Source organism: Eutrigla gurnardus, assembly GCF_963514095.1.
Source record: "Eutrigla gurnardus genome assembly, chromosome: 10".
NCBI lineage: Eukaryota > Metazoa > Chordata > Actinopteri > Perciformes > Triglidae > Eutrigla > Eutrigla gurnardus.
In genome coordinates this window covers 13,267,718-13,291,276 of record NC_139924.1, presented here as the reverse complement: position 1 = coordinate 13,291,276, position 23,559 = coordinate 13,267,718, and the positions used below count along the sequence as shown (strand labels likewise).

Below are 23,559 nucleotides of genomic sequence, written 5' to 3'. Positions count from 1 at the left end.
GACGGCTTAGTATGACCGACTGTGTGTGTCCTTATAACTGGTCCAGCCAAAGATGCTGGATAACAAAGATGACGCATCACAAGCTCCGATTGAGATCATGGTAAACACTTCCTGTCTCCTCAGCGTTAGCTGTGGAAATTAATTAGCTACTTTCTAATTCCTGATTTATTTGTCAGTAAGTTAGTAGACATTTGACTAAATACATACATTTATTTAGGCATTTGCATAATCTAAGCGTGTTCATTTCTATCAAAATTATTTATTTTGCCAAAAAAAAAAAAAAATTATAATCAACTGATTTCCACACGCTGAATTTGAGTTTTACAATCAAATAAACCCACATTTTTGTACTACCTGCTCCTTTAGTCTCTCAGCTCTTGAGGAACAAAGCTGCCCCCAAAAGCTAATGGTGTTTCCTTTCAACAGGACATCCTGTTATCACAGTACGGTGTACTAGATGTATTTTTTTAATTTCAAATGTTCAGCGTGCTGCTGGGGGCTGCACGGTGGTGTAGTGGGTAGCACTCTCGCCTCACAGCAAGAGGGTCCTGGATTCGATTCCCGGGTTGGCTCGGGAATGTCTCTGTCTCTACATGTCGGCCCTGTGATAGACTGGTTACCTGTCTGTCTCTACATGTCGGCCCTGTGATAGACTGGTTACCTGTCTGTCTCTACATGTCGGCCCTGTGATAGACTGGATACCTGTCTGTCTCTACATGTCGGCCCTGTGATAGACTGGTTACCTGTCTGTCTCTACATGTCGGCCCTGTGATAGACTGGATACCTGTCTGTCTCTACATGTCGGCCCTGTGATAGACTGGATACCTGTCTGTCTCTACATGTCTCCCTGTGATAGACTGGATACCTGTCTGTCTCTACATGTTGGCCCTGTGATAGACTGGATACCTGTCTGTCTCTACATGTCTCCCTGTGATAGACTGGATACCTGTCCAGGTGAACCCTGCCTTCACCCAATGACAGCTGGGATCGGCTCCAGCCCCCCTGTGACCCTAAATACAGGATAAGTGGTAGATAATGGATGGATGGACAGTGTGCTGCTGTACCCTGCTGGCATTGGCCACAAGCATCCTCACCGACTTATTGTGGAAAAGATTGGCCTGGCTAACACTGCCACCTAGTGGCCACATCCAGGGAGCTCCCTATCATATGAAAATGTCAGCATAGGATTTTTACAGTGCATCTCTGAAATATGTAGAAACTTGTCAATCAGTAAATAACTGGTAGACATGAGTATAATTCACATCACCGAACTCTGGTGCTAAATCCAATCATCTGTCATCATTTAAGCCAACAGTCTGACAACCAGTGTTTGTGCAGAAGTCTATGAATTTTGATTTTGTGAGATGATAAATGACCTGCTCGGAGCTCCATGTTCTGCCCAAAACTATGTTTTGAAGAAAATCGTTTTAAGGCTAAAAGATGGAAAAACCTTCTTAGATCCCAACTACAAGCAGGAAGTCATGTTTGGTGTGAGGACAGACTATGTTGATTCATTTAGATAGAAAACGGGTAATAAAAATAGAATTTTAACTGGTTGATCATGTATCAACTTTATTTAAATACTTTAACAACCTCACCTACAGTGTACAGTTAGAAAACTCCACTCCTCCAAAGACAGGATACTGGTCAGATTTACATAGCAAGAAAAAACAAACTTACAAAACAACAAAGCCATAAAGGAAAATCATCGATAACTTTCACGCGTGCCATAGCTGACCCTCGAACAGGCTTTTTCGTGGCCTGCCAGACGGGAGCAACAGTAAATCTGGTTAGTTTGAATCTTTACACACAAAACCAAATAAAAAAATACGTCTTTGTCCCCTCTCTTCACACTGTTACAGGCTGCCGACGTCCCACTGAGGTGAGCGGCAATCACATATTCCTGACATATAAAATGGTTCAGTTCAAAAATGTCAAGTGAGGAAGTATATTTACCCAAGTATAAAAAAATAAATTAAAATGATCAACATTTATACACAAGAGGGTCGATCCTGACACCTTCTGGAAGTCAGAGACTTCTAGAAGCTCCTTGACATGCCCATGTTTAGAGATTTTCAAACAGACCTGGCAATGAAATCAGGCAAAACGGGAACAACTGCTCATCCTCGCCCCGATCAGAGGCTGCACCTGACAACTGTTTACGGTTCGGGGGAGAAGCTACATGAAGGGAGAATCTGGAATAAGGATCTAAATCTGAACTGAGAATCCCAAATGAACATTTCCACCATGAAGTGTGCACTTCTTTACCTGCAAGGCTGACAGGGAAACGTTGAATATATATATATTTTTTAACACAGGTCGTGCTAAGATCTGACATTACAGTAGAGGGAGCATCTGTAAAAAAAAAAAAAAAATTAATAAATGCAAGATTAATGCATTAATTGAATTTTAGGTCCAAGTGTAGTTTATGATTGTCACACTGTCAGCAGCCACTCAAGCCAAAAAAAAAACTTAAAATCAATGCTGCAAATTATTATCACATCTTTAACCCTGTCCTGTAATTCCATTCTTAACAAAACGGTTAATAAAAACAAAACAAGTAAAAGCTAGAGGCTAGATGGTCGCTTCTGAATCAGCGGGTTAAAGAGTACGATTCTTAATAAGGTGGAAGAAAACATGAAGGGTTGACCAGCCGAGGATGAGGAGAAACAAATGGAACCTTTGAAATATTTTTTCCAGCAGAGAAGAAAACATTTTCAATGTTCCCTCCTGAAGCTGCGGTCGACATGGGTCTCGTCATTTTCGCAGAAAGACAAAATAAAAAGAAATTAAATCAACCGGACTGCTGAAGGGAAAACGACGTGAGTAAAAGGAAGAGCAGCAGCAGCAGCGTAGTGGTTAAAGAGGCCGTACTGAAAGATCACAAGTCACTTCCTGTACCAGCAAAGTTACCTGTTTTGGGTAAGAGCTAAACACCTGAAACAAAACAGTATATGAACAACTGGAGAACTACGGACATTAAAAACATAAACAGCCCTCAAACCAACAGTGCAAAGTAGTAGAAAAATAAATACTAAAAAAAAGCAGAATATAGATTTTAACGTTTTCGTTATTTGCAATTGCTTCTGCAGCAAATGTGACATGGTGAGTCATCATGAAGAATGTATGCTATTGTTTGACAAAACAATTTGTACAGGGGTTAAAGAGACGCAAAGGCTGTGACATATTGTTAAAGGAGTTTCCTCAGTGCCGTTCATTTATCACAAAAACACCACAAATAAGCAACATTGTGCTGAGAAAAAGATGAGATGTATCCCGTCTTTTCATCTGAGGCCGAGAGCATGTCACGCTTGACTGCCAAATATATAGACAGGCACATCAACCAGTTTAAAGGGGAGGAGGAAAGCAAGCAACTGAAACGAAGAGGATTGATGCAAAAGGATGCAAAGCTAAAACGTTCCATATAAACGTGGTTTTGCTGCTGTCTGAATAACTGTTTTCATTAAGCATTGAGAACAAGAGAATACATTTATTTATACATCAATAAGTTTGTTTAAAATAGAGCTTTAGAGATTTAACTTGAAACCCTTCCCATAACTCAAGAGTCTTTTATAGAATCTGAATCTGCAACGCAGTGTGTGTGTGTGTGTGTGTGTGTGTGTGTGTGTGTGTGTGTGCTTGTGTATATGAGTTTGTCTTCTTAACCTTCTTACAGGAAGTTGCCTCAGTGCGCTTTTTTCCCTCCTTTTCACTGATCTGTTCAGCGTCCAAAAATATTAAAACAAGCCAACCGCCGACCCCATGATGGGCTTTAGGGTTCAATGGTCGGGGGGGTCACTGGCAGAAGGGCGAGGCTGTGGGGTCAAAGCCTTTGAAAACGTCCTTCAGTGAGGCGTTGTCCTGCTCTGTGGTCGTCTGGTCCGACTGCACTGGGCTGTTGCCTCCAAAGGGGCTGCCCGTCCCGCCGGGCTTGGCCGCCTGCTTCACCGCACCAAATAAAGTGGACACCGGTAGGTTGTGGACACCCGCGGGCCCCTGATCCCCACCAGCTCCAGGAGCACCCTGACCTCCGGCGGCGCCGGCAGCTGCGGCGGGGCCCCCCTGGGCCGTGGTGTTGGGCGAGGGTGCAGGCTTGGGCCGAGGCCTGTTATAGCTGTTGTATCGATCGGTTCCGTGCTCTCCACTTTTTTCTGGCTCTGGTTGATCCAAGGCAGACTTCCGAACAAACAGGGGTTCCTTGGACTTAGGTTTACTCACCGCCGGGGGGTCGGCGGGTTTGGATTCTGTGCTGACTGGGTTGGGGGAGTTATTGGAGCCACTGCTGACACCAGGGCTGCCCGGTTTGTTAGTCAGAGGGTCATACAGACTGATGCTGCTCAGCACACTGGCTCCCCCTGGTGCACCGGCTCCCACACTGCCTGCCCCGCCTGAGGAGAGCAGCCTTGGGTCATAGGGGGCGATGGAAGGGGAGGAGCTAGATGTGGTTGCTGGAGAGGTAGAGGAGACAGGAGGAGGCACGGGGTCTGATGGTTGCTTCAGCGCTGACTTCTGAGGCTGCAGACGGGGGTCAGTGGGGCCTTTACGGGAAACACGGGGGTCAACGGGCTTTTCTACGGGTGGGGGAGGCATGGGGGGAGGTGGACCCAGCAGCGACATAGGGCCAATATGGGTGGGTAAGAGAGGAGGAGAGGGAGTCTGGGACGGGCTGGAATTGACAGTCTTCAGGATACGAGACAGGAGTTCAAAGTCTGGGAGCGAGGAGGTGGAGGAAGCGGGCACAGGGGGGTCCAAGGAGGAGGGCGGATGCTGAATGGGAGGAGGCTGTGAGTGAGGGAGCGCTGTTTGAAGTGGCTGCTGAGTGCGGGACATGCGTGGTTCTACAGAGGAGACAGGAGGGATGCCCGGTGGGAGTGGAAGGAGGTCTTGCTTGGGGAGGGGGAGAGGAAGGAGATCCTCCGGAGACCAGGTGATGGTTTTGGAAAAGGCCGGCATGTGGAGGACGATATCCTTCTTGATGTGGCTGAACTTCTGCAGCTGTGAGCGTGGGTCCCTCAGAGCCATGCCCATGAGCGGGTCCAGAGGAATCGGCACAGGCTTGTCCCGTATAACCCGCTCCGTCTCCTCCTCCTCGGCTGCCGGGGTCGTAAGCGGTGGTGGCTTGTAGACCAGAGGAGGCTCTGGTTTAAGAGTAGGAGGGGAGTGGGTGGTGGATCCGGCGGAAACAGCAGCAGATAGCCGGGCTAATCTGGGGTCGGCAGGCGGTCCAGAGGAAGACAGAGTGGGCATTGAGTGGGCGGAGTCCGAAACATCTGCAGCACGTGCCAGGCGTGGGTCCCGAGCCAAGCGGGGGTCTGCTGGCCGAGCCGGAGCGTTGGCAGTCGGGGCCTTCTGAAGGCGAGGGTTGCTCGGGGGACCGTCAGATTTTTGAGGAGCCTGGGTCTGCTGACGGAGGGTCTTCAAGATGGAGGTCACACTGCCACCGCCGTCCTCATCCTCACTGGAGTACCAGTTCCCTGAGTCACCTGAGAGAGAAGAACACACAGATAGTTGCATATGAAAATGAATTGCCCTCCAGCCAGCACGAATTTAGCACCTTTAAGAACGAATATGTGAACGTCATTTCTAGACAATTTTGACAGACCTAACATCTAATATGAAAGGCTCCCTCTAAGTATAGTGTGTTGTAGGAGGAAATAGATATGAAAAGGCCAAGGAAAAGGTGCTTTCCCTCTACCTTCAGTGTCTCTAGTCTTCTCTGCTCCTCCCTCGGCCATCCGCCGAGCTCTTTCCTCTTCCTCCTGCTGCTTCTGTTGGATCCTCATGAACAGGACGCGCTGTGCTGGAGGCAGGAAGTCCGGCACAGAGATCCCTCCCTGATTGGCCGACGCTCCATTAGCAGAGCCTTCTTGTCCACCTGACTGGTTTCCAACATTCCCCGCTCCTCCTCTCTCGTCCATACCAGCGAAACCCTGGTAGTTGTCACCTGAGAGGGAACGGCATGTCAGTACAGAAACAGTAAGAACACATTTTTTTTTAAATACTCATGACTACTGTGGAGTCATTTGTCCTGGGAAGAATACCCACTGTAACCTTTCCCCATAAAGACAACAGTCAGATGTTTTAGGGGTATTTTTTTAGCTGATGGTCACAAAGTTAACCCCCACCATGAATCAATCAACTGCTTGTTCTAAAACAAACCTGGTACGTATTCTTTCAGTCTTGAATCATTCAGTTTGATTATTGGAATTGACTCTCACCTTCTTGCACCACTCCCTCCATCTGCATACCGTCCTGCTGATTGAAGAAGTTATTAAAGAAGTTTCCGCCACCCGGAGGAGGACCTGGAGGCATAGCACCTCCGTGTGGAGGGCCGTCACCGGGTGGAAATCCTCCCATCATGGGTGGTCCGCCAGGGCCCATGTTAGGGGGGGGCATGTTCTGCATGTCAGGAGGCATCATGCCTGGAGGAGGGAAGCAGGGGGGAGGGGCACCAGGGGGCACTTGGGGCCCAGGTGCTGCAGGCTGGTTGCCGGTGGGAGTTTGGCCCCTGACACAGGAGGAAGAGGAGGCGTTAGGATTCAAAAAGTGGCTTTCAAAGAGACTTTGCAGGGAGAAATTTAGAGGGACATAACACTAAATCCACTTTTTCTGTGATTACACTCTTTTTTTCTTTATTTGTCTTTAGTTATTTGGTAGTGCTTTGGATGTGACCTCGATGGTTCGAATGCTTTTTGGGAGTAGTTGGTGACAGTCTTCGATGTGTAACTAATAATTGTTCAGAGACATCTTTCAAGCCTACAGGAGGTCGATATTCCAAAGATCCCATTAATGAGCTACACGTTAGAACTAATAACCAGCTGTTATTTTCTACAGATGTGAAAGTGAAAAGATTCTCTTTTATTCCCAACGGTTGTTTACAGATTTCTTACCTGACGGCCAGTTTGTGAGCCAGCTGTCCCGTCGGCTGAACCTTGATCTCAAACAATGAGGGAATCTTCTTCCCCCCGCAACCTCCCCCTGGGCCACAAGGAGGAGGGGGGCCCATGTGGGGAGGAGGGACATTGGGATTTGGGGGCCCACCTTGGAAGGGATTTCCGTCAGGGCCATGGATAGGGGGGCCAACACAGGGGTTAGGCCCAGGAACAGGCCCTGGTCCGGGGGGACATTTGTTGGCAATGGGGATCTGGTTAGGACCAGAAAGACCCCCAAAATCTCCTGGAGAAGGGCCGCCGAAATCCCCAGGGCCTATGTTGGCGTCTACAGGAACCGGTCGAGGAGGGGTGGGGAGGAGGCCAACTCCAGGAGGTGGTTTGGGGAGAGGGTTGATCCCCTGCTTCTTCAGCTCCTCCACCTCCTTCTCATCCTCAGCTCCGGCCTCTGCATCCTCCGCCAGCATCTAGAAAACAGAGACCCTCCAACAATTAGTGAATCTGAAAGATTTTCTCACGGCATTCAGAAAATGAACTTCAACAATTTCACCTCGCAAATTGGAGCAAGAAGAACCTGAATGCAAATATGATACTGATAAAATATCTTTCAGACCTGATAAAGATCTAAAGAGTTCAGAGAAATTATCCGAGAGAATGGGAAACCGTGTGAGAGGACCGTACCTTGTTGAGCAGGTCCTGCGTGTCGTCATTGAGGGCGTCGTGGGAGAACATGCACTCGTCACCATTCACACAGTTCCCGGTAGTGTGGAACAGCTTACAGGGAAATTCACGTAATATGAGAGTCAAGGAGGAACGCTGGACCGAAAACTGAACCCTTCATTAAATTCTGAGATGAATGCAAACATACAAACACACAGCCATAATTCCCTTGTAGTAATAAATAGTCTACCCGTGGGTGAAAGGATATCATGCATGTAAGGACAGTGGTCTGCTCGGGCACAAAATCCAGTGATGTAGAACTTGCACAGCTCCTTCTTCTTGGGCAGCTCGATGTCGTGGCTGAAGTTGCAGTGGTCGCCCTGGTCATGGAAAAAGGCCAGAATGAGGACTGAGCACTCATGACCGACATGATTGCGAGAGCTGCCTATAGATCACTGAAAGACCACTAACCCTCTGACAATCATTTCAGTTTAACCATATATTAGACCATTAGCAGCTTTTTTTTAATTTACTAACTAAAACTGAGCTGCAAACAACTTCAAATTCATACACTTTATTGCATTTAAGGAATCAAAAACATTTAAAATTGACACTGAGCATAATTTGAATGAAGAAATGCAAAAGCAGCCAACGAACATGAAAAAAAAAATCACAAAACTTCTGGTCAGAAAGTTCAAATTGTGACCTTACCCAGGTGCATCTTCCTTCGATGTAGTACTTGCAGATGGCCTTTCCTTTCTTATCCTGGTGCTTCTCATTCATATTCCTCCTCCCCGGTCCTGGTCCATCGCCTCCTCCACCTCCGTCCTAAAATACACACACACACACAGAGGAAGAAAGCAGAGTGTCAAACAAAGTCATTTTATTACTCATGTCTAATTACTATGAAGGGATTTCTAGACTGCCTACTTTGAATTAGCTTTGTTTCAATGACAGTAATGAGAGAATTATACCAGCATTACCCCGTTGTCCATGTCCCCGTTGTTGTCGTCATCGTGGCACATGTCGCCTCTTCCTCTCCCGCGGTTCCGACCCCGTCCTCCTCTCATCATACCCCGTCCTCCTTTACCTCTCCCTCGCCCGCGGCCACCTTTCATCCCTGGTGCAGGAATCGAAGACAGGTTGAATTATGGGCGCCATAACCACACAGTCGGACGCGGACTGGAAGCCTGCATGAAGTGAACGGGCCTCATCGAGGTCACGCTGATCCAAACTCACCTCTGCCCCTGTCTTTGCACTTCTTGTACTGATTTAGTTCCTTTGAGTAGTCATCATAGTCATCATCGCCCATGTTGTCGTAGTCATCCTCTCCATACTGACAACAGATTTCACATCATGATAGTTTACGAAGTGTGGACACACTTTGGCGTTTTAGAGACTGAGCTCGGATTCACCAAAGTCACACAATAACACACTCAAACCGATAAACTCTGTGTTCTGTGAGGTAAAATTAGCAGACAATCGGTTTGATCCTGAATGCCAAAACTCACCTCCATCTCTTCTCCATAGCCATCTCCATCATCGTGTTCTCCTCCCATCTTTCCTCCTCCTCCTCCTCCTCCTCCTCCTCCTCCTCCTCCTCCTCCTCCTCCTCCACCTCCACCACCACCACCACCACCACCACCTCCTCCTCCTCCTCCCCCTCCTCCTCCACCCCCTCGACCTCCTCTTCCTCTGCTCCCTCCTCTTCCCCTCCTCCCTCCCCTCATTCCTCCACGGCCTCTCTGGTTCTTCATGCGCCCCCTGCCCCCTGCAGAGACAAAAGAAGGAACAACAGTGAGCTACACGGCTAGTAACGTAACTGTGGAATTTGAATTGATAAGAAACTTTGGGCAAATAAGCTCCTTTGTCTCTCTGTCAACGTGCAAAGAGAAACGGAGCAAGTCAAACAGAAGGAAACTGATGAATCTGCCACCAAGCTTGGCACATGAAAGTCTGCTTACTTTCATAAAAAGTGTAATATTATGCATGAATTATAAATACTCATTTTCAGAAATGTAGTTGAGAAGAAGGTTTAAGAAAAAGCCTCAATGACTCACAGAGACCTGGATTAGATCATACTGGGGAAACGTTTAGCGTGCAGAAGTAGGCTATTTTTTAACTTGAACCCGACCGCCGTGGACCCACCTCGTCCGCCGCGGGGGCCTCCTCCCTCCTTGGCCTTGCGGTACTGGTTGAGCTCCTTGGCGAAATCATCATAGTCTTCATCCACCATTTCCTCCTCTTCCTCCACCTCGAAGTTTTCTTCTTCAAATTCCTCGTAGCCTCCGTAGCTCTGCTTCTCCATCTTCATGTAGCCGCCCTTCTTTGAGCCGCCGTAGCCCCCGTGAGACTACAGACAAGTGAACAAGAGTACCAGGAGATTTCACTTCACAGGAAACACATCAGGAACACGGCCGAGCATCGTTTGACATGTTTTCATACCGATTCCGTAACGGATGCCTTGAATTCGATACCACGGCGATACTTGGTGTAAATGAACACTCGGTTTTGTTGGAACGACATGTTCATAATGTAAACTTATTAGTTCATATTTGCCAAATGAGTCCCATGAGTCCTTTTTCTAAGTCCGCATGAAGCCCTCTTCCTATCGGCTTATAAATCAGATCCGCACAGACTTTATTTAAAAAGAAAAAACGTCTCTTTTAAAGCTGGTTGTTGACCATTTGCTGTAAGTTAGTTCTCATGACTCACAGGAGGGGGGGGGTACGCTGGGCTGTACTCTCTGTACTCTCTCTTCCTCTTCTCACTGGGACTGTAGTCAGAGTCCTCGCTGAAGTCTGAGTGGTCGTCATCAGAGGATGCATGCCGCTGATGGAGCAAAAACATAGAGACACTCAGAGAAAACATTGTAGCGATAGACAAACATTTTTTAAATAATTAGGTGGATTTACTTCAATTCTGTAAATGTCAACAATCGTACTTTGTGTTTGGATTTGCGTTTCTTCTTGGACCTCCTCTTCTCCCTTTCTCGCTCCCTCTCTTTCTTCCTCTTCCTCTTGCGACGGTGGGATCTCTCATCATCCGAATTGCTGCTGGCGTGGGGCTCCTTGCTACGCCGAGGCCTCTCCCCGGCCCCTTCCCCTCCTGCTTCACCTCCTCCACCTCCTCCACCTGCTTCATCGCCACCATCTCCTCCTCCTCCTCCTCCTGCTGCTGCTGCTGCAGCAGACGTACCTCCATCAATCTCCACCTCCCCCACTTCTCCCCCATCATCCTCCAGCTCGCCCTCCTCCAGCTCTCCATCCTCTGGCCTGTATATAAGAACACACAAGGAGGGAAGTTACTTGTGTGATCTTCTCATGGCCTGGGGCTAAGTCTGCCCACAACCTCTGAAGTTTGGGACATACATTAGAAAAATGATAAATTACATTAAATAAAATGATGATGGAAATTAAAAAATGTACATTTAATGGTTTGTTCTCAGCTGTTGCAGATGGAAAACGAGTAGAGGCTTGATAAGGCTGATATTTAGTCTACACTTTAGGGATTCATAATGTACCCAGCACCCCTGTGATAGTTGCTCTATTTATATATCTTTTTAAGAGTTAACCAAAGTCATTTTCTCCAGAAAATGTTATCCATGTCGCACCTATTGCTTTCTGTCGTGAATATTTCATATTCTAAACAAGGCATCACGTCGGGGGGGATAATAAAATGCTAAATTGTGTTTTTTGTTAGTGCCTGGGACTCCGACAGGTGTATCGACACATCACCTGTATTTCTCACAGACATTTTGCCTGTTTAATCCACTAATGAAGCCACTGCTTCACAGGGGAATCCTTCACTTCAAAAAGTGTACACAACAAAATACATGAACCAGCGACTCACCTAAAACTGGCGGGTCAAGCGGGTGAATGCTGCACTGAGTGTATATTATCTTACTGGTACAAAAACATCCAAATCAACACGAGGAACGATAACGGGAAAGTGTGGTTTGAATAAACACATCTTTTTTATTAACTTAATCAGCTAAACAAGCTTCCACAGGGTAATTATGACCTCTCTAATTGGATTCAACCACATTGTATAAAATATATTTAATGTATTGCCATCACTTCACATCTATCTACCCAAGTGTCATTTCTGTGTTAACTAGGCTGAACACGCGTTCCTTCTGGCAGAAGATTTTAAACTGCACTCAGGCACAAAAGGTCAAACCCTCAAAATGCCCATGGCAGAGGGCTTCCAAATGCTACTGCCGGACTGGAGGACTTACAAATGCACTGTTACTGTTGTCCACTGCCAGGGCAGGACCATGAGATCCGTATTAACACTGCCGGACTGGAGGACTTACAAATGCACTGTTACTGTTGTCCACTGCCAGGGCAGGACCATGAGATCCGTATTAACATGGATCACATGCAGGCCTGTTCCTGCAGAGACTGGTGGGGGCACATGCTAAAGGGAGGGCGTGGTTTCAACAGCAATTCAGCATCAATTCAGACTAGATAAAAGGTAACATCCAGTTGGGGAACATATTTCAACTGCCAGTAAGCCAATTTTTTCCTTCCCCACTAGCCACCACTTTTATCACGGCACTAGATCACAACCATCTGGTCATAGTTTCGTCTGCCATTTTCACTGGTATGGATGTCATGATTTATGGAACACGCTTGGACGGGAATCAAACTTTTAATGACAATGAAAAGACAAAGTCTTTAACACTCGCTATTTGAACAAGTAGGCCCTGGCACTCCCACACAGGCCAACACCCGAGGAAGGCCGACATGTGCTGTCTGCAGCAGGCTGGGAGTGAAGCCTGAGGCCCAGTGATGTGAACAGGATTCACGACCGCCTTCTAATATCTGCCAGAGAGCACACAGTGAACTGAGAAAACAGGCGGTTGGTATAAGTCAACCTGCTTTGATGCAAAATGTCAGCTGCACTGCAACCACCACACCCTCAGCACCCCAGCCTCCTCTAATCAGTCTTAATAATCTGCCCTTCATCACTCTGTCACGGACAAAATGTTCATCTGCAGAGCAACACAGCCGTGACCTTACACATTACACGCTACTCCTGAGTTTATTCAGCCTTCCAACAGGAACTTATTCAAAGCAAACAACCTAACAACAACAAAATATACAAAACATTTTTTTTTTTGCCTATTCTGAAGCCACGAAAACAGCTGCAACTATCTGCTATAAGAGGGAGCTTTACCAAGTTGTCTGGATACGTTTTCCATGAGATCTTCCAGTTGCGGGATTTACGCAGCAAAGTTATCCAGATAATTTAGTGAACCGACCTAGAGTTGCTCCACACACAAACTCCCTTTATCTGCTGCGAGTTAAACAACACAATCTAGAACAAACACCTAAATCTGTCTCCATATTTGGGCTCATTGGATTTGGCTTTGGGGAAAAAACAGAACGAAATCTAAAACTAGCTTTGCTCTCCCTGAAAATCGTATTGTCAGTTACTTTTGCCATCTTTGCTCTGTCATTGTATCCAAAGCAGCTCACAAATGTGTATACATAAGCATTGTGCGATATATTCAGACAATATGTTTCAACACAACAATTGTTTAGATATAGTTAAAAGAGTCTATTGCTAAACTCTGACCGACACTTCGTCCTGCACCACCACCTCAAACTCAGGAGCATCATCTCAGCAGCCGAGTCGCTCCGCTACCTCACTACTGGCATGATGTTGGCGCATTAATAAAAACCCGTCTGAGTCACAATGGAAGTCTCTCTATCACAGCACAGGGAATCCACTTCAGGGTTTTTATGAATAGGGAGTGGCTGGGATTCACGGCAGGCCGAAGCTGATGGCCTCTCTGGCCAGTCAAGACACTATACACACATCACCTGCTGCCAACAATGTGCCAGTTTTAGGGGAAAAACTTGCAGAGTAAACAACCTCCATGTGGACTTCTCTACGCCCCGCCAACAAGTGGACGGGTCAGGTCGGCGTAAACTTAAAGTCGACAACTACAAATGGGAGGCTCAACAGAACCTGTTGATTAGACAAGTTTCCATGGACCGCTGACCACTAGTGCAGTAAAAAGCAGAGCAACCATGTAGACTACGTAACAAGTGTCCATTTATACCCACCGACACCATATTAAACGATTACATCTCTGAACATGCCCCATTACTGGACAAAAGTTCAACAATGGACAAGATTGTTCTGGTCTATTAATATTAAGTGAATCAAAGGATTTACCATGCATACTGATACATCATTAGCTCAGCGCAGGAGTCCACGACTTTACTACTTCTAGAAGCAAAGGGCCGTGATTAAAACCGGGAATACTTACTGTGACTGGGTTTCTTCACATTTTGCACACAAAACCATTGAACACGTTATTTTCCCCTAACCATTCGGGGACACTAGTGGGGTCTGGGGGACTTGGTTTGGGGGCAACTAGGTTACATGCAGCACATTTGCCAACTGGGGGACTGTGGAGAAAAAAAGAGGGAACTTTGTGTTTGTCTTGAAACACTTTTGGGATGCTTTGCAGACGTTTAACACATTTGGGGGACTTTTGTGGATGTTTTGGGACGAGTCACTGTGGGCACGACTGTGAATAAAAGTGATGTTAGACAAATATCCATGACAGCACAAACGCATACACCGCTAGCTAGCTCTATAAGCTAACAGGTTAAACACTGATAATCAAAAAAATATTCTTAAGACAGTTCGCATTCGGACTTGCTGGGAAGAAGTCTCAATTACATGAGGGCGTTCGGGAGCTAAAATAAGCTTTCTTACGAGTGTCATTTAAGTAGTAAGACGATGACTCGATAACTATTTTTATGTGCGTAGAGCTAATTGAGCGACAAGTTGCTTCTGCAATACGTTAACAACAACTCAACGAAGAGATTTGAGCGCTTATAAGACCGTTTAATAGCCCATACCGATCGATTACCAAACGCATGACTGGTCTCACAGTATTAGTTAAAGCTATGTGTAATACAACGACGTAGCGACGTCAATGTGAAATTAACATCAACAAAAAACATTAGCCATTAGCTTAGCCTCTGCCGTGCCAGTTGTATAGTGTTAGGTTGGTAGCATTAGCCAACAAGCTAATGTTGCTAGCTAAGCCTGAAAATAGGCCCATCGTTAGCAAAAGACAATCGCTTGGATTTTTTGGGCACCAGCGGCATTACAGTAAATGTCACCACACACACATTTAATTGAATTAAAGTAAATTAGTTAACTTAACAATTGGTAAGTAATTTAACGATGCTTTTTTAGACGTTCACTTTGCTAGAATGGCGGTTAAAGTATTAATTAATCAGCTGTTTCGACCTCGTCTTTCTTTCTCCAGACAAGTTGGCTCGAGTCGATTGATCGTTGATTGTGAGAACGTAATAAAACACAGGGAATAACGTTATCCCAGGTGCAATTTGGCCTCCCAGTTGGCGGTGTCGTGTCAACATGGCGATCTTTACCTCTGTACTCGTTTTCCAGAAAAGGCGAGTTTAATCCCTCTGACAGAAAAAGAAAAAGAAACCCCGGGCTTTTTGTGTAAAAGCACAGGACAAATAAATAATTTCATTTAAATATGATTGTAGAATTACTCGACCTTTCGTCAGTCAGGAGACTGTTGTGTTCGTGGTTGGTAGTTGGGGAGTTTGGATGGACAGTCATGCTTTCCACAGCCATTTCCTCTAGCTACATTGAGGTGCAAAAAATTACAACTCGACACTGGAATCTACTGGCTTATGCGTCACTTCACTAGGATCTACTTGTTTTTGGTTTTAGGAAGAGTTTCAGTTCATAGTAGGCAATTCTCCACTACAGTTGTAAGAGAAATATGATGAAATTGAGTCCTGACGTTCTCCGTCCTACAGTAGCGATGTGAAATGACGACTGATCAACTTAAAATGGCCGACTGTCTTCTCCTAAGAGAAAGGGGGCGGGTGTCTCCGAGGATGACATCATGACGAATAACGTTCTTCTACGCTTCTCACGGAAATTGCCGATTGGGCAAGACTTTGGGTAAAATGTGCCCCCGAGCTTGACTCGCAAGTGCACTTACAGAGAAAATAGTAATTACACAATATTTAAATAATTACAGTCTAAATAGACAATTCACTTCTTATGATCATTGAGCTTTATAGTGTCACTGTACCTGCATATTCCTTTACATACTGATTTGCCGAATAGGGGAGACTGAGGGGGAAATGAGCCCCTGAGCTTGACTCGCAAGAGCACTTACAAAGCAAATAGTGATGAAAGAATATTTAAAGAATTATAGTTAACTGAAGCATTGGCCTTTATCTTTTACTTTTTGTTAGAGGGATCCAATAATTATATTGCCAAAGACTGCACATGACAACAAATAACATTATATTTTTGTGTAAAAAATAAAATCTGGGACTCATTTGAAAAGCATATAGATGAGATGCCAAAATTAAAAAAAACAACAACATTTTAATTCAATTTGTGTTGTGTGTGTGGTGCTCTGTATGTACAAACTGGTGGAATGAGCAACTTCAGCAGGACTAAGCAACCTTTTTGTCAGGCTGGACATCCTAGCTCGATTAACATGCTGCTGATATATGTAGAGGTTTGCTGTGTGTAAATGCTTGATCAAACAAAACACTTTTCTTTTGCAATATATGCCATCTCGGTACAAAACCAACTGAAGAATAACATGTATAACTAGGCTACAACACATATGGACTCAAGATCTCGTAATAGTGCAGGACTTGTCTCAGGCAATGCTCTCAGTATTTCAAGTGATTCTGTAGAGTGGTATCATTCAAAAAAATCAACTAGTATTTTGCAATTGCTGCAGTTACCACAAACTAATTTAGACTGTGAACCTGGGGCTTTTAGGGCCCATGGGGTCCAAATGGTTCCCTTTGTCCCACAATAAATCCAATGATAGGTACCTGTATGTACAATGCATGTTTTAGTTGTTGTAAATAAAGTTGCATCCTCCACACCAAGGCCTGTATAACCAGATTCAGTGCTGCTGCAATGTAAAACAGCTGTGGACATTTTCTTCAAAGACCACACCCAGGGTACATTTACCCACGTATCAGCCCTGAGAGCATGTTGAACCGTATGTGATAAAGGTAGAAACGATCTGTAGATCTGTGTGCAAAGTAACGTTGTAGGTGGCGGATGCATAAATTACAAGCCAGCAACGGCTACAGATAATTTGAGTTCCTCGCTATTTTTGAGATTGAAATTAGATTTACGAACAAATATGAGCCGCACAGCTAACACGGAACAGGAATGTCTGATTTATTGATTATTGCAATAAAAAAAAATCGTGAAATAATATACATTGTCATATAAAATGCGAGTAAACGGAGAAAACAACGAAAACGCGTACGTTGTTACGTTGCGATGACGTCATCATTTAGCGCCCATTCAGCGGAATTGCCTCGGCTTTTGAAACATCTACGCCTGTAGCTGCATTAAAAAAAGTCCCATTCACACCGCGATCCCCGTCTTAATTGTGATCCAAAATGATCGACATGATCGAGAAGGAGGACGCGGTCATCAGCGAGGAGGAGGCGGCGCAGTACGACCGCCAGATCCGCTTGTGGGGGCTTGATGCCCAGAAGAGGTCAGTTAGCTCGGTTAGCTCAGTTAGCTCGGCAGGCTAATCGGTGCAGCGGAGGGTTTCCGATGTTGCTCCCTCGCTTTCGACCAAAGTGTTGGTTTAACACGGATAGCTAAAGCATTGGAAAGGTTACTCAAGTAAACAATACTAGTACCTCACTGAAAATATCCCACCTCAAGTAAAAGCACCACAATGAAGTTGTTATTAATAGGTCAAATATATAAGTATAATCTTATAATATTGAAAGTATTCAAAGCGGAAAAATGGCCCCTGTGGCTGTTTAACTATTATAAGCCTTATATAATGAGAATAGTATTAGGCATGCTTTAATTTTAAATCAGTTCCGAGTTCATGTAGATATAAACGAATGATTATTTTTCAGCTGTACTTGAATAAACTGTTTTATAAGCTCTCTGTAAATTGTGTGTGCAAAAATCTTCATTTGTAAAAAATTAAGTTGCACAAACAATTGTAAGGGAATAAAAAGTGCAAAATTTCCCTCTGAGATGTGGTGGAGTAGAAGTAGGCCTACAAGGTGGCATGAAAATACATGTAAAGTACAAGTACCTTGAATGTGTACTCGAGTAAAATGCTTGAGTGGATGTACTTGGTTTAGTTCCTTGTCCAAACATTTGGTTGTGCTGTAATAACTTATTCCTTTAACACCCATGCTGCATATTTATTAAGTGAATGGGACCATTCAGCATTATGGAGAAAATAGAACTTTATGCTCCTTGCAAATTAAATGCACTAATCTTTGAATCAGACTTTAATTTCAGTCAGAGATTTTTTAATCATAATAATAATAGTTCATAAAAGTAGTTTATTTTGGTTTGTCTATATGTTGTTGCTGAACTTGTTTCTCCACATTTCTATAAACACCTCTAGTGCAACCTTTCTTTTTTAAATGAGACATGCAATTCAAATAAACGTCAATTAACTCATTTGTTATAAAGCACAAAATCAAACTTTTCACTTGTCTGCGTGTTTTTGCTTTTTTTTTTTACAGATTGCGAGGGTCCCGTGTGCTCCTGGCAGGTTTAGGTGGTCTGGGGGCTGAAGTGGCCAAAAACCTAATCCTGGCTGGAGTTAAAGGACTCACCTTGCTTGACCATGAAATGGTACACATGCTCACACAGTAAACATGTACTTTCCTCTGTCTTCACCAGAGCTCACTGTCGCTTGCAGAGTTGACTTGGGCATCAGTTTAATTCTAGAAATCTGTGTTTTGATCTCCCAGCTGTATGATATATTAATAGCCCATATGAATGATGGAATGGGAACTGGCCTTTTGTCGCGGCTTCAGTTCAGGCTTTTCAGTACTGTGTGTGTAGTGTATGTCCACTAGATGGAGCCTCTGGCAAAGTCATGATTTTCACTTTCCATAAGGAAACAAACCAGCCTCTTTTAATTTATTTTTTATGTAGTAACATTGCTATAACAGTTTAATTCTGGCTTGATATCAGACTGTAAAGTCAGTATTTAATCTACAGCATACACATGTTTGCTCTCTGAGAACCCGCGTTTTGCTTTATGTTTTGTTTTAGCTTTTAAATATATATAGTATATTAAAGAATGGAAACACAGAGTCTCCGATGGAGAAAAATATGCAGTGTAAATGATCGTGAGCTAAGTCCCATCCAGCACAATCTTCTCCCTGTGCGTGTCCACCAGGTGTCCGAGGAGTCGTGCCGAGCACAGTTCCTGGTTCCGGTGACGGCTCAGGGTCAGAATCGCGCCCAGGCCTCCCTGGAGCGAGGCCAGAACCTCAACCCAATGGTGAAGGTCCATGCAGACCAGGACAAAGTCGAAGACAAGCCAGATGACTTCTTCCTGCAGTTTGATGCGGTGAGTGGAAATCAAAAGTGATTCAAACCGTCCACACAAAGATTGCGCTGTTCTGACACCAGCCCCCCCCCCGGGAAGTTGTGATCGCATCTATTAATGCACAAATTAAATTATGTGCAAGCTTGCAGTTTTTACTTACAATAGTTTAGAAATAAAAATATCTAAGATTTAATCACGGCTTATGATAAAAAAAAACACTCACAATAAGTTCATCATGGTGAATATCCATTATGAGGGTTATCGTGAATATCGTCACGTAAAAAAAGCTGACTATCTCGCTGTCATGGTGGAGATGTGAAAATACAGGAATTGTCATGTAAGAAAGAACAGACTCACATATTGCTATTTATTTTTGATTTATTCATCCTTTACATATGCTGGGGTCCTTATGATTTATTATAACCTTATTTAGGTCTGTTTGTTTGTATGTCTTTAACTAAAAAAAGATGGGTCCTGTCGTAAAATATATTAAAAACCATAAGTGGTTCCAGTATATTTTACTTCCATTTTAAAAGTTTTGATCACTACCAGCATAATATCAGCAGGATAGTCGTGAGATTAAATCTTCATATCGTCCCGTGTCTCCACATGCACTTCTTCACTCATGATTTTTACCTTTTCATTAAGGTTAGAACACTCAAATGGTGCCGTTTTCCTTCTCACTTAAAAATACAACATTTATGGCTTTTCTTGAAATGAGGTGCTGAAACATGTTCATGTGTGTCTGCCAGTGATGCACCTCCTCCTGGGATACTTCAAACTAATCTGAGCGCCCATTTTGTTATTACTCAGTCTGGCCACTAGATGTCGCTTGTAGCTCATACAGAACAGTGTCCTCATTTAGCTCAGTCTGGCTCTAGGACCAAAACACATGCATGCTTTCTATAAAGCCACCACCAGCTGAGCTCCTTATTCTTCAGGCAACTGTAATGGTCACACTTTTGTCTCAAATATCTGACATCTTGCTTGTGATACAACTAACCTGTTAATGAAATAATGTTTGAAAGCCTTATATGGTCCTGCAGGGTTCACAGCAGTGGGTGGAGAATGAGCTTAAAAATATTTCTGTTCTTGCAATACTTTGCCTCCTTGCAGTCGCAGCTCAATAAATCAAATATTACGTTAATAACTAAATGTCAGTTGTGACAGCTATAAAACTTTTGTTTTTATACTCTGTAATACTAATACTGTATTTCAATTCAATTCCATTTTATTTATATAGCCCCAAATCACAAATTTGCTTCAGAGGGTTTTACAGTCTGAACGGCACACACGACATCCTCACCATCGCACAAGGAAAGACTCCCTCAACATGTTAGGATAACAATATAGTATAACCATGACCATAATAATATAGTATAACAAATATTCAGATTATATTTATGCTGTTAAGACAGTAGATGGGTTTAGAATGAGCAATAAACGGATGGTTTAATTCTCTGCATGTATATTAACAGGCAGCTACACACACAGGCTGGATCTCGGATTCATCACTTCTGAAGGATGAACTATGTATTTCTTTACCCTCCTGTTGTGTCTGAATCTTCAGCAGTCTTCCTCCCTCTGGGGGTGCTAAGTGAGGGCTGGGAGGGGGGAGGGAGACGGAGGAAACTAGCAGCAAGACGAAGTGAAGTGAGGACATCTCTCGTCTCGACCCAACAATCTTATACTTCAACAGTTATACCGACTTAAAAGACGATGTTTTAAGTTGACATCATGTGTGACGGCACGATTCAAATGGGAACAAAAACATGTTTGTCTCTCACCGTTGACTACCATACATATTTTTTCCAAAGTAAGATCCCATGGGCGACGCTCTAAGAGGCACTTAGCCTCTCCATGGGTTTCAGCCTTTCATATATGTTGTAGATGTGCGAACACGAGTCCTCGACCCCGGTCATGTGTGACTCAGTGATGCAGCATCGGTCTTATCAGTGAGCATAGGGTGTTTAGGGTGTACTCCATGGACTGGGTGAGCAGGATAAGGTGGACCCAGCCCTCCCACGGCACACTGTGTGACTTTAGCCTTGTTCGGTCGTTTATTCAGGGAGGGGGACTGTCACCGAACGCTGCTGCAGCCGCCACAGTAGGTGTGTCTCGCTCACTTTTGGCAGCGGATCAACCACTGTTCACAAGTTGTTGTTCCAAGAATCGAGCTTAAAAGTTTCTGCTGGATTTGTTTTTGCAGCCAATTTTCAAAAGTAGAACGCGTCCGTCCGTCCCTCAGGGATTTAAAGCAAGTCAACAACATCTTTTCATATTTTCTGTTATTGCAAGCCGTTTTAGTGTTATGGTAATGAGCAAATAAGAGACACAAAGGATGGCAGAGGAGAAGATGCCGACAGGCCAACACAGCGGAGTTCAGTTTCATACATTTACATTTTTAGTGATTAAAGGTGGAGGAAATAAAAATATTACAGTAAGTGGAAACAGTACTTGTTGACAGGAAGAGGGCATGCAGCAGTCCATCTATGCATATACAGCGAAACAAAAACAGCACAAAGCCCGTTCTTTGTCCAAAACTATTTAATCATTTCATTTTTGTGGCACTTGAGTTATTTTGTTTATTAAGATGGAAAAAAATCACAATGTCTCGTCTTGGAATAAATCCTCCTCTAACAATACAGTTGGTTCAATAAGAATTTATAATAAAAAAAATATTACATTTACATACATTTTTTTTTACTGCATAAGTGAATGTATTTCTAAAGTGATATTTGTTGGTGTACCTACAGAATAAAGGGTCAGCCTCTGAACAGAACTGTTTGGGTTTTTTCCCCCAGGTGGTTCTGACAGGCTGCTCCAGAGACCTGATGGTGCGGGTGGACCAGCTCTGTTCTCAGCACAACATCAAGGTCTTCTGTGGTGACGTCTATGGTTACTATGGTTACATGTTCTGTAACCTCGGACCGGTGCACAGCTACGTCGAGTAAGTATGGTGGGCAGCAGTTAGTGTGTGTGTTATGTTCTGGTAGGGATGTTGACAAATATATATATTTGTTTGAAATACTTATCGTGAAGCATCGTTTTCCAAGACGAGCAAACATGGTATTGCCACGCTTCTTTCCATTTAAGCAAACATACTGTTAAACATACCCTTAAAAAACAAATTATTTGCCCTTAAATCAATCAACAACAACTCAAAATAAAACCCAGAATACATTGTTTTTTTAACCGAAAAAAAAAGTGTTTTACTCTTTAAACTCTGTTATATTACCATTATTCTACAACTAAATCCCAGAAAGTATCTGTCTCATATGAGTACTTCACTCATCTCACACTGCAGACTTTCTGCTCTGCTCTTTGGACGCATCCATGCTAACAATTCATGACATTACATGACCCGGCGTTGCTTTTAATACGCTTTTATTGCATGGATATGTTCAAATCCCCACGCCAGATAGAACTGGCGTTAAAATGGGATTTTATTTTGGTGACTGCTCAATGTCTGTGTGATTAAAAATGTCAATCGGACAGAAGCTGTTTATGAACTTTACTAACGTACATCTGACCGTTGTGTTTCCTCGATATAACGTCGGACATCTTTCTCTTCACACTCACTTTTTAGGGAGAAACCAAAAGTGGTGAAACCGACTGGAAAATCTAACGACGGCCCGGAGGCCAAGAAAGCCAAAGTCGACCCCAGCGACACCACCATGGTGAAAAAGGTGAACAAGTCTGCTTTTACATTACAGACAAATCCAATGATTTGACTATGTGGCTCAAAGGAACCACTGTTTGAGTGGTGATTGTAATAACTTCCTTTACAAGGAGAAGGAGAGTCTTTTGTGTCCAAAATGAGATGCAAACATGAACTAGTTACTACACGTTAATATACACGACATCCATACAAATAGATAGTTTACCCCAATCAAATGACCATTAGAAATTAATTGGATCTTTCCTAAGATGACTAAATAATCAATGAACACACCTCTGGTTTATAATTTCCCTCCAATCAGACGGTCAGTTTCTGCACTCTGAAGGAGGCCCTGGAGGTCGATTGGACGACTGAGAAGGCCAAAGCGGGGATGAAGCGAACACCCGTGGACTACTTCATGCTTCAAGGTACTTAAAGCGTTGTTTCATTAAGTAAAACTACTAAAGTTTTAGAGGTAACAGGGTCTAAATGTACAAATTAGGTGTGATATGTGCCATCTCAAATTCAAGAACAATAACTGATTTTCAGACGTTTGAGATACTTTGGGTTCTGGAAACTTCTGATTGGTGCTGTTTTTATTATGAAATGGAAATTATCGTCACGACAGACAAACATGAATCCTCACATAATAAACGTTTTCTTTGTTTTTTCTGAGAGGTCCTCTGACATTTCTGTGTAGGAGGCAGGACACAAACATAATTTCTATACAGACAATGAATCAAATATAAAAAAGATTCCAGAAAGGTCTAAAAAAAAAAAAAAAAAAAAAAAAGACTAGAAATTTGAAACTGAAAATGCGTAGGAACCCGGCAGTGAGACTGAAACACGTACCACGAACATGCAAAAATCCCTGGTTCTAATTCAGCTGATAAGGTACGGCTGCTCGCGTGTGGAAAATCACGTCCATCACGTTGAAAGATGTTGCTGTGGTTTTAAAAAGA

At 43.8% G+C, this 23,559-nt stretch overlaps 2 protein-coding genes across 2 annotated transcripts in view; one reads left to right on the top strand and one right to left on the bottom strand.

Annotated features, from left to right (window-relative positions):
• Positions 1-1,555: 1,555 nt before the first annotated feature.
• zc3h4 (zinc finger CCCH-type containing 4) lies at positions 1,556-15,415 on the bottom strand. Its single transcript, XM_084018699.1, has 15 exons — positions 15,112-15,415; positions 10,495-10,825; positions 10,266-10,382; positions 9,699-9,903; positions 9,226-9,321; positions 9,062-9,156; positions 8,790-8,886; positions 8,534-8,670; positions 8,262-8,378; positions 7,819-7,930; positions 7,572-7,681; positions 6,891-7,357; positions 6,219-6,508; positions 5,696-5,944; positions 1,556-5,483 (listed from the first exon to the last, which is right to left on the bottom strand). Exons 1-15 carry the CDS (start codon positions 15,189-15,191, stop codon positions 3,796-3,798), a joined length of 4,191 nt encoding a protein of 1,396 aa, XP_083874825.1. The 5' UTR covers positions 15,192-15,415; the 3' UTR covers positions 1,556-3,795.
• Positions 15,416-16,921: 1,506 nt separating this feature from the next.
• Positions 16,922-23,559, top strand: part of sae1 (SUMO1 activating enzyme subunit 1) — a 10,167-nt gene continuing 3,529 nt past the window's right edge. The window contains exons 1-6 of the mRNA XM_084019887.1: positions 16,922-17,112; positions 18,119-18,230; positions 18,784-18,957; positions 21,741-21,886; positions 22,526-22,625; positions 22,920-23,025. Coding sequence (XP_083876013.1) covers positions 17,012-17,112; positions 18,119-18,230; positions 18,784-18,957; positions 21,741-21,886; positions 22,526-22,625; positions 22,920-23,025 — 739 coding nt within the window. The 5' untranslated portion in view covers positions 16,922-17,011. The remainder of the gene's footprint in view (positions 17,113-18,118; positions 18,231-18,783; positions 18,958-21,740; positions 21,887-22,525; positions 22,626-22,919; positions 23,026-23,559) is intronic.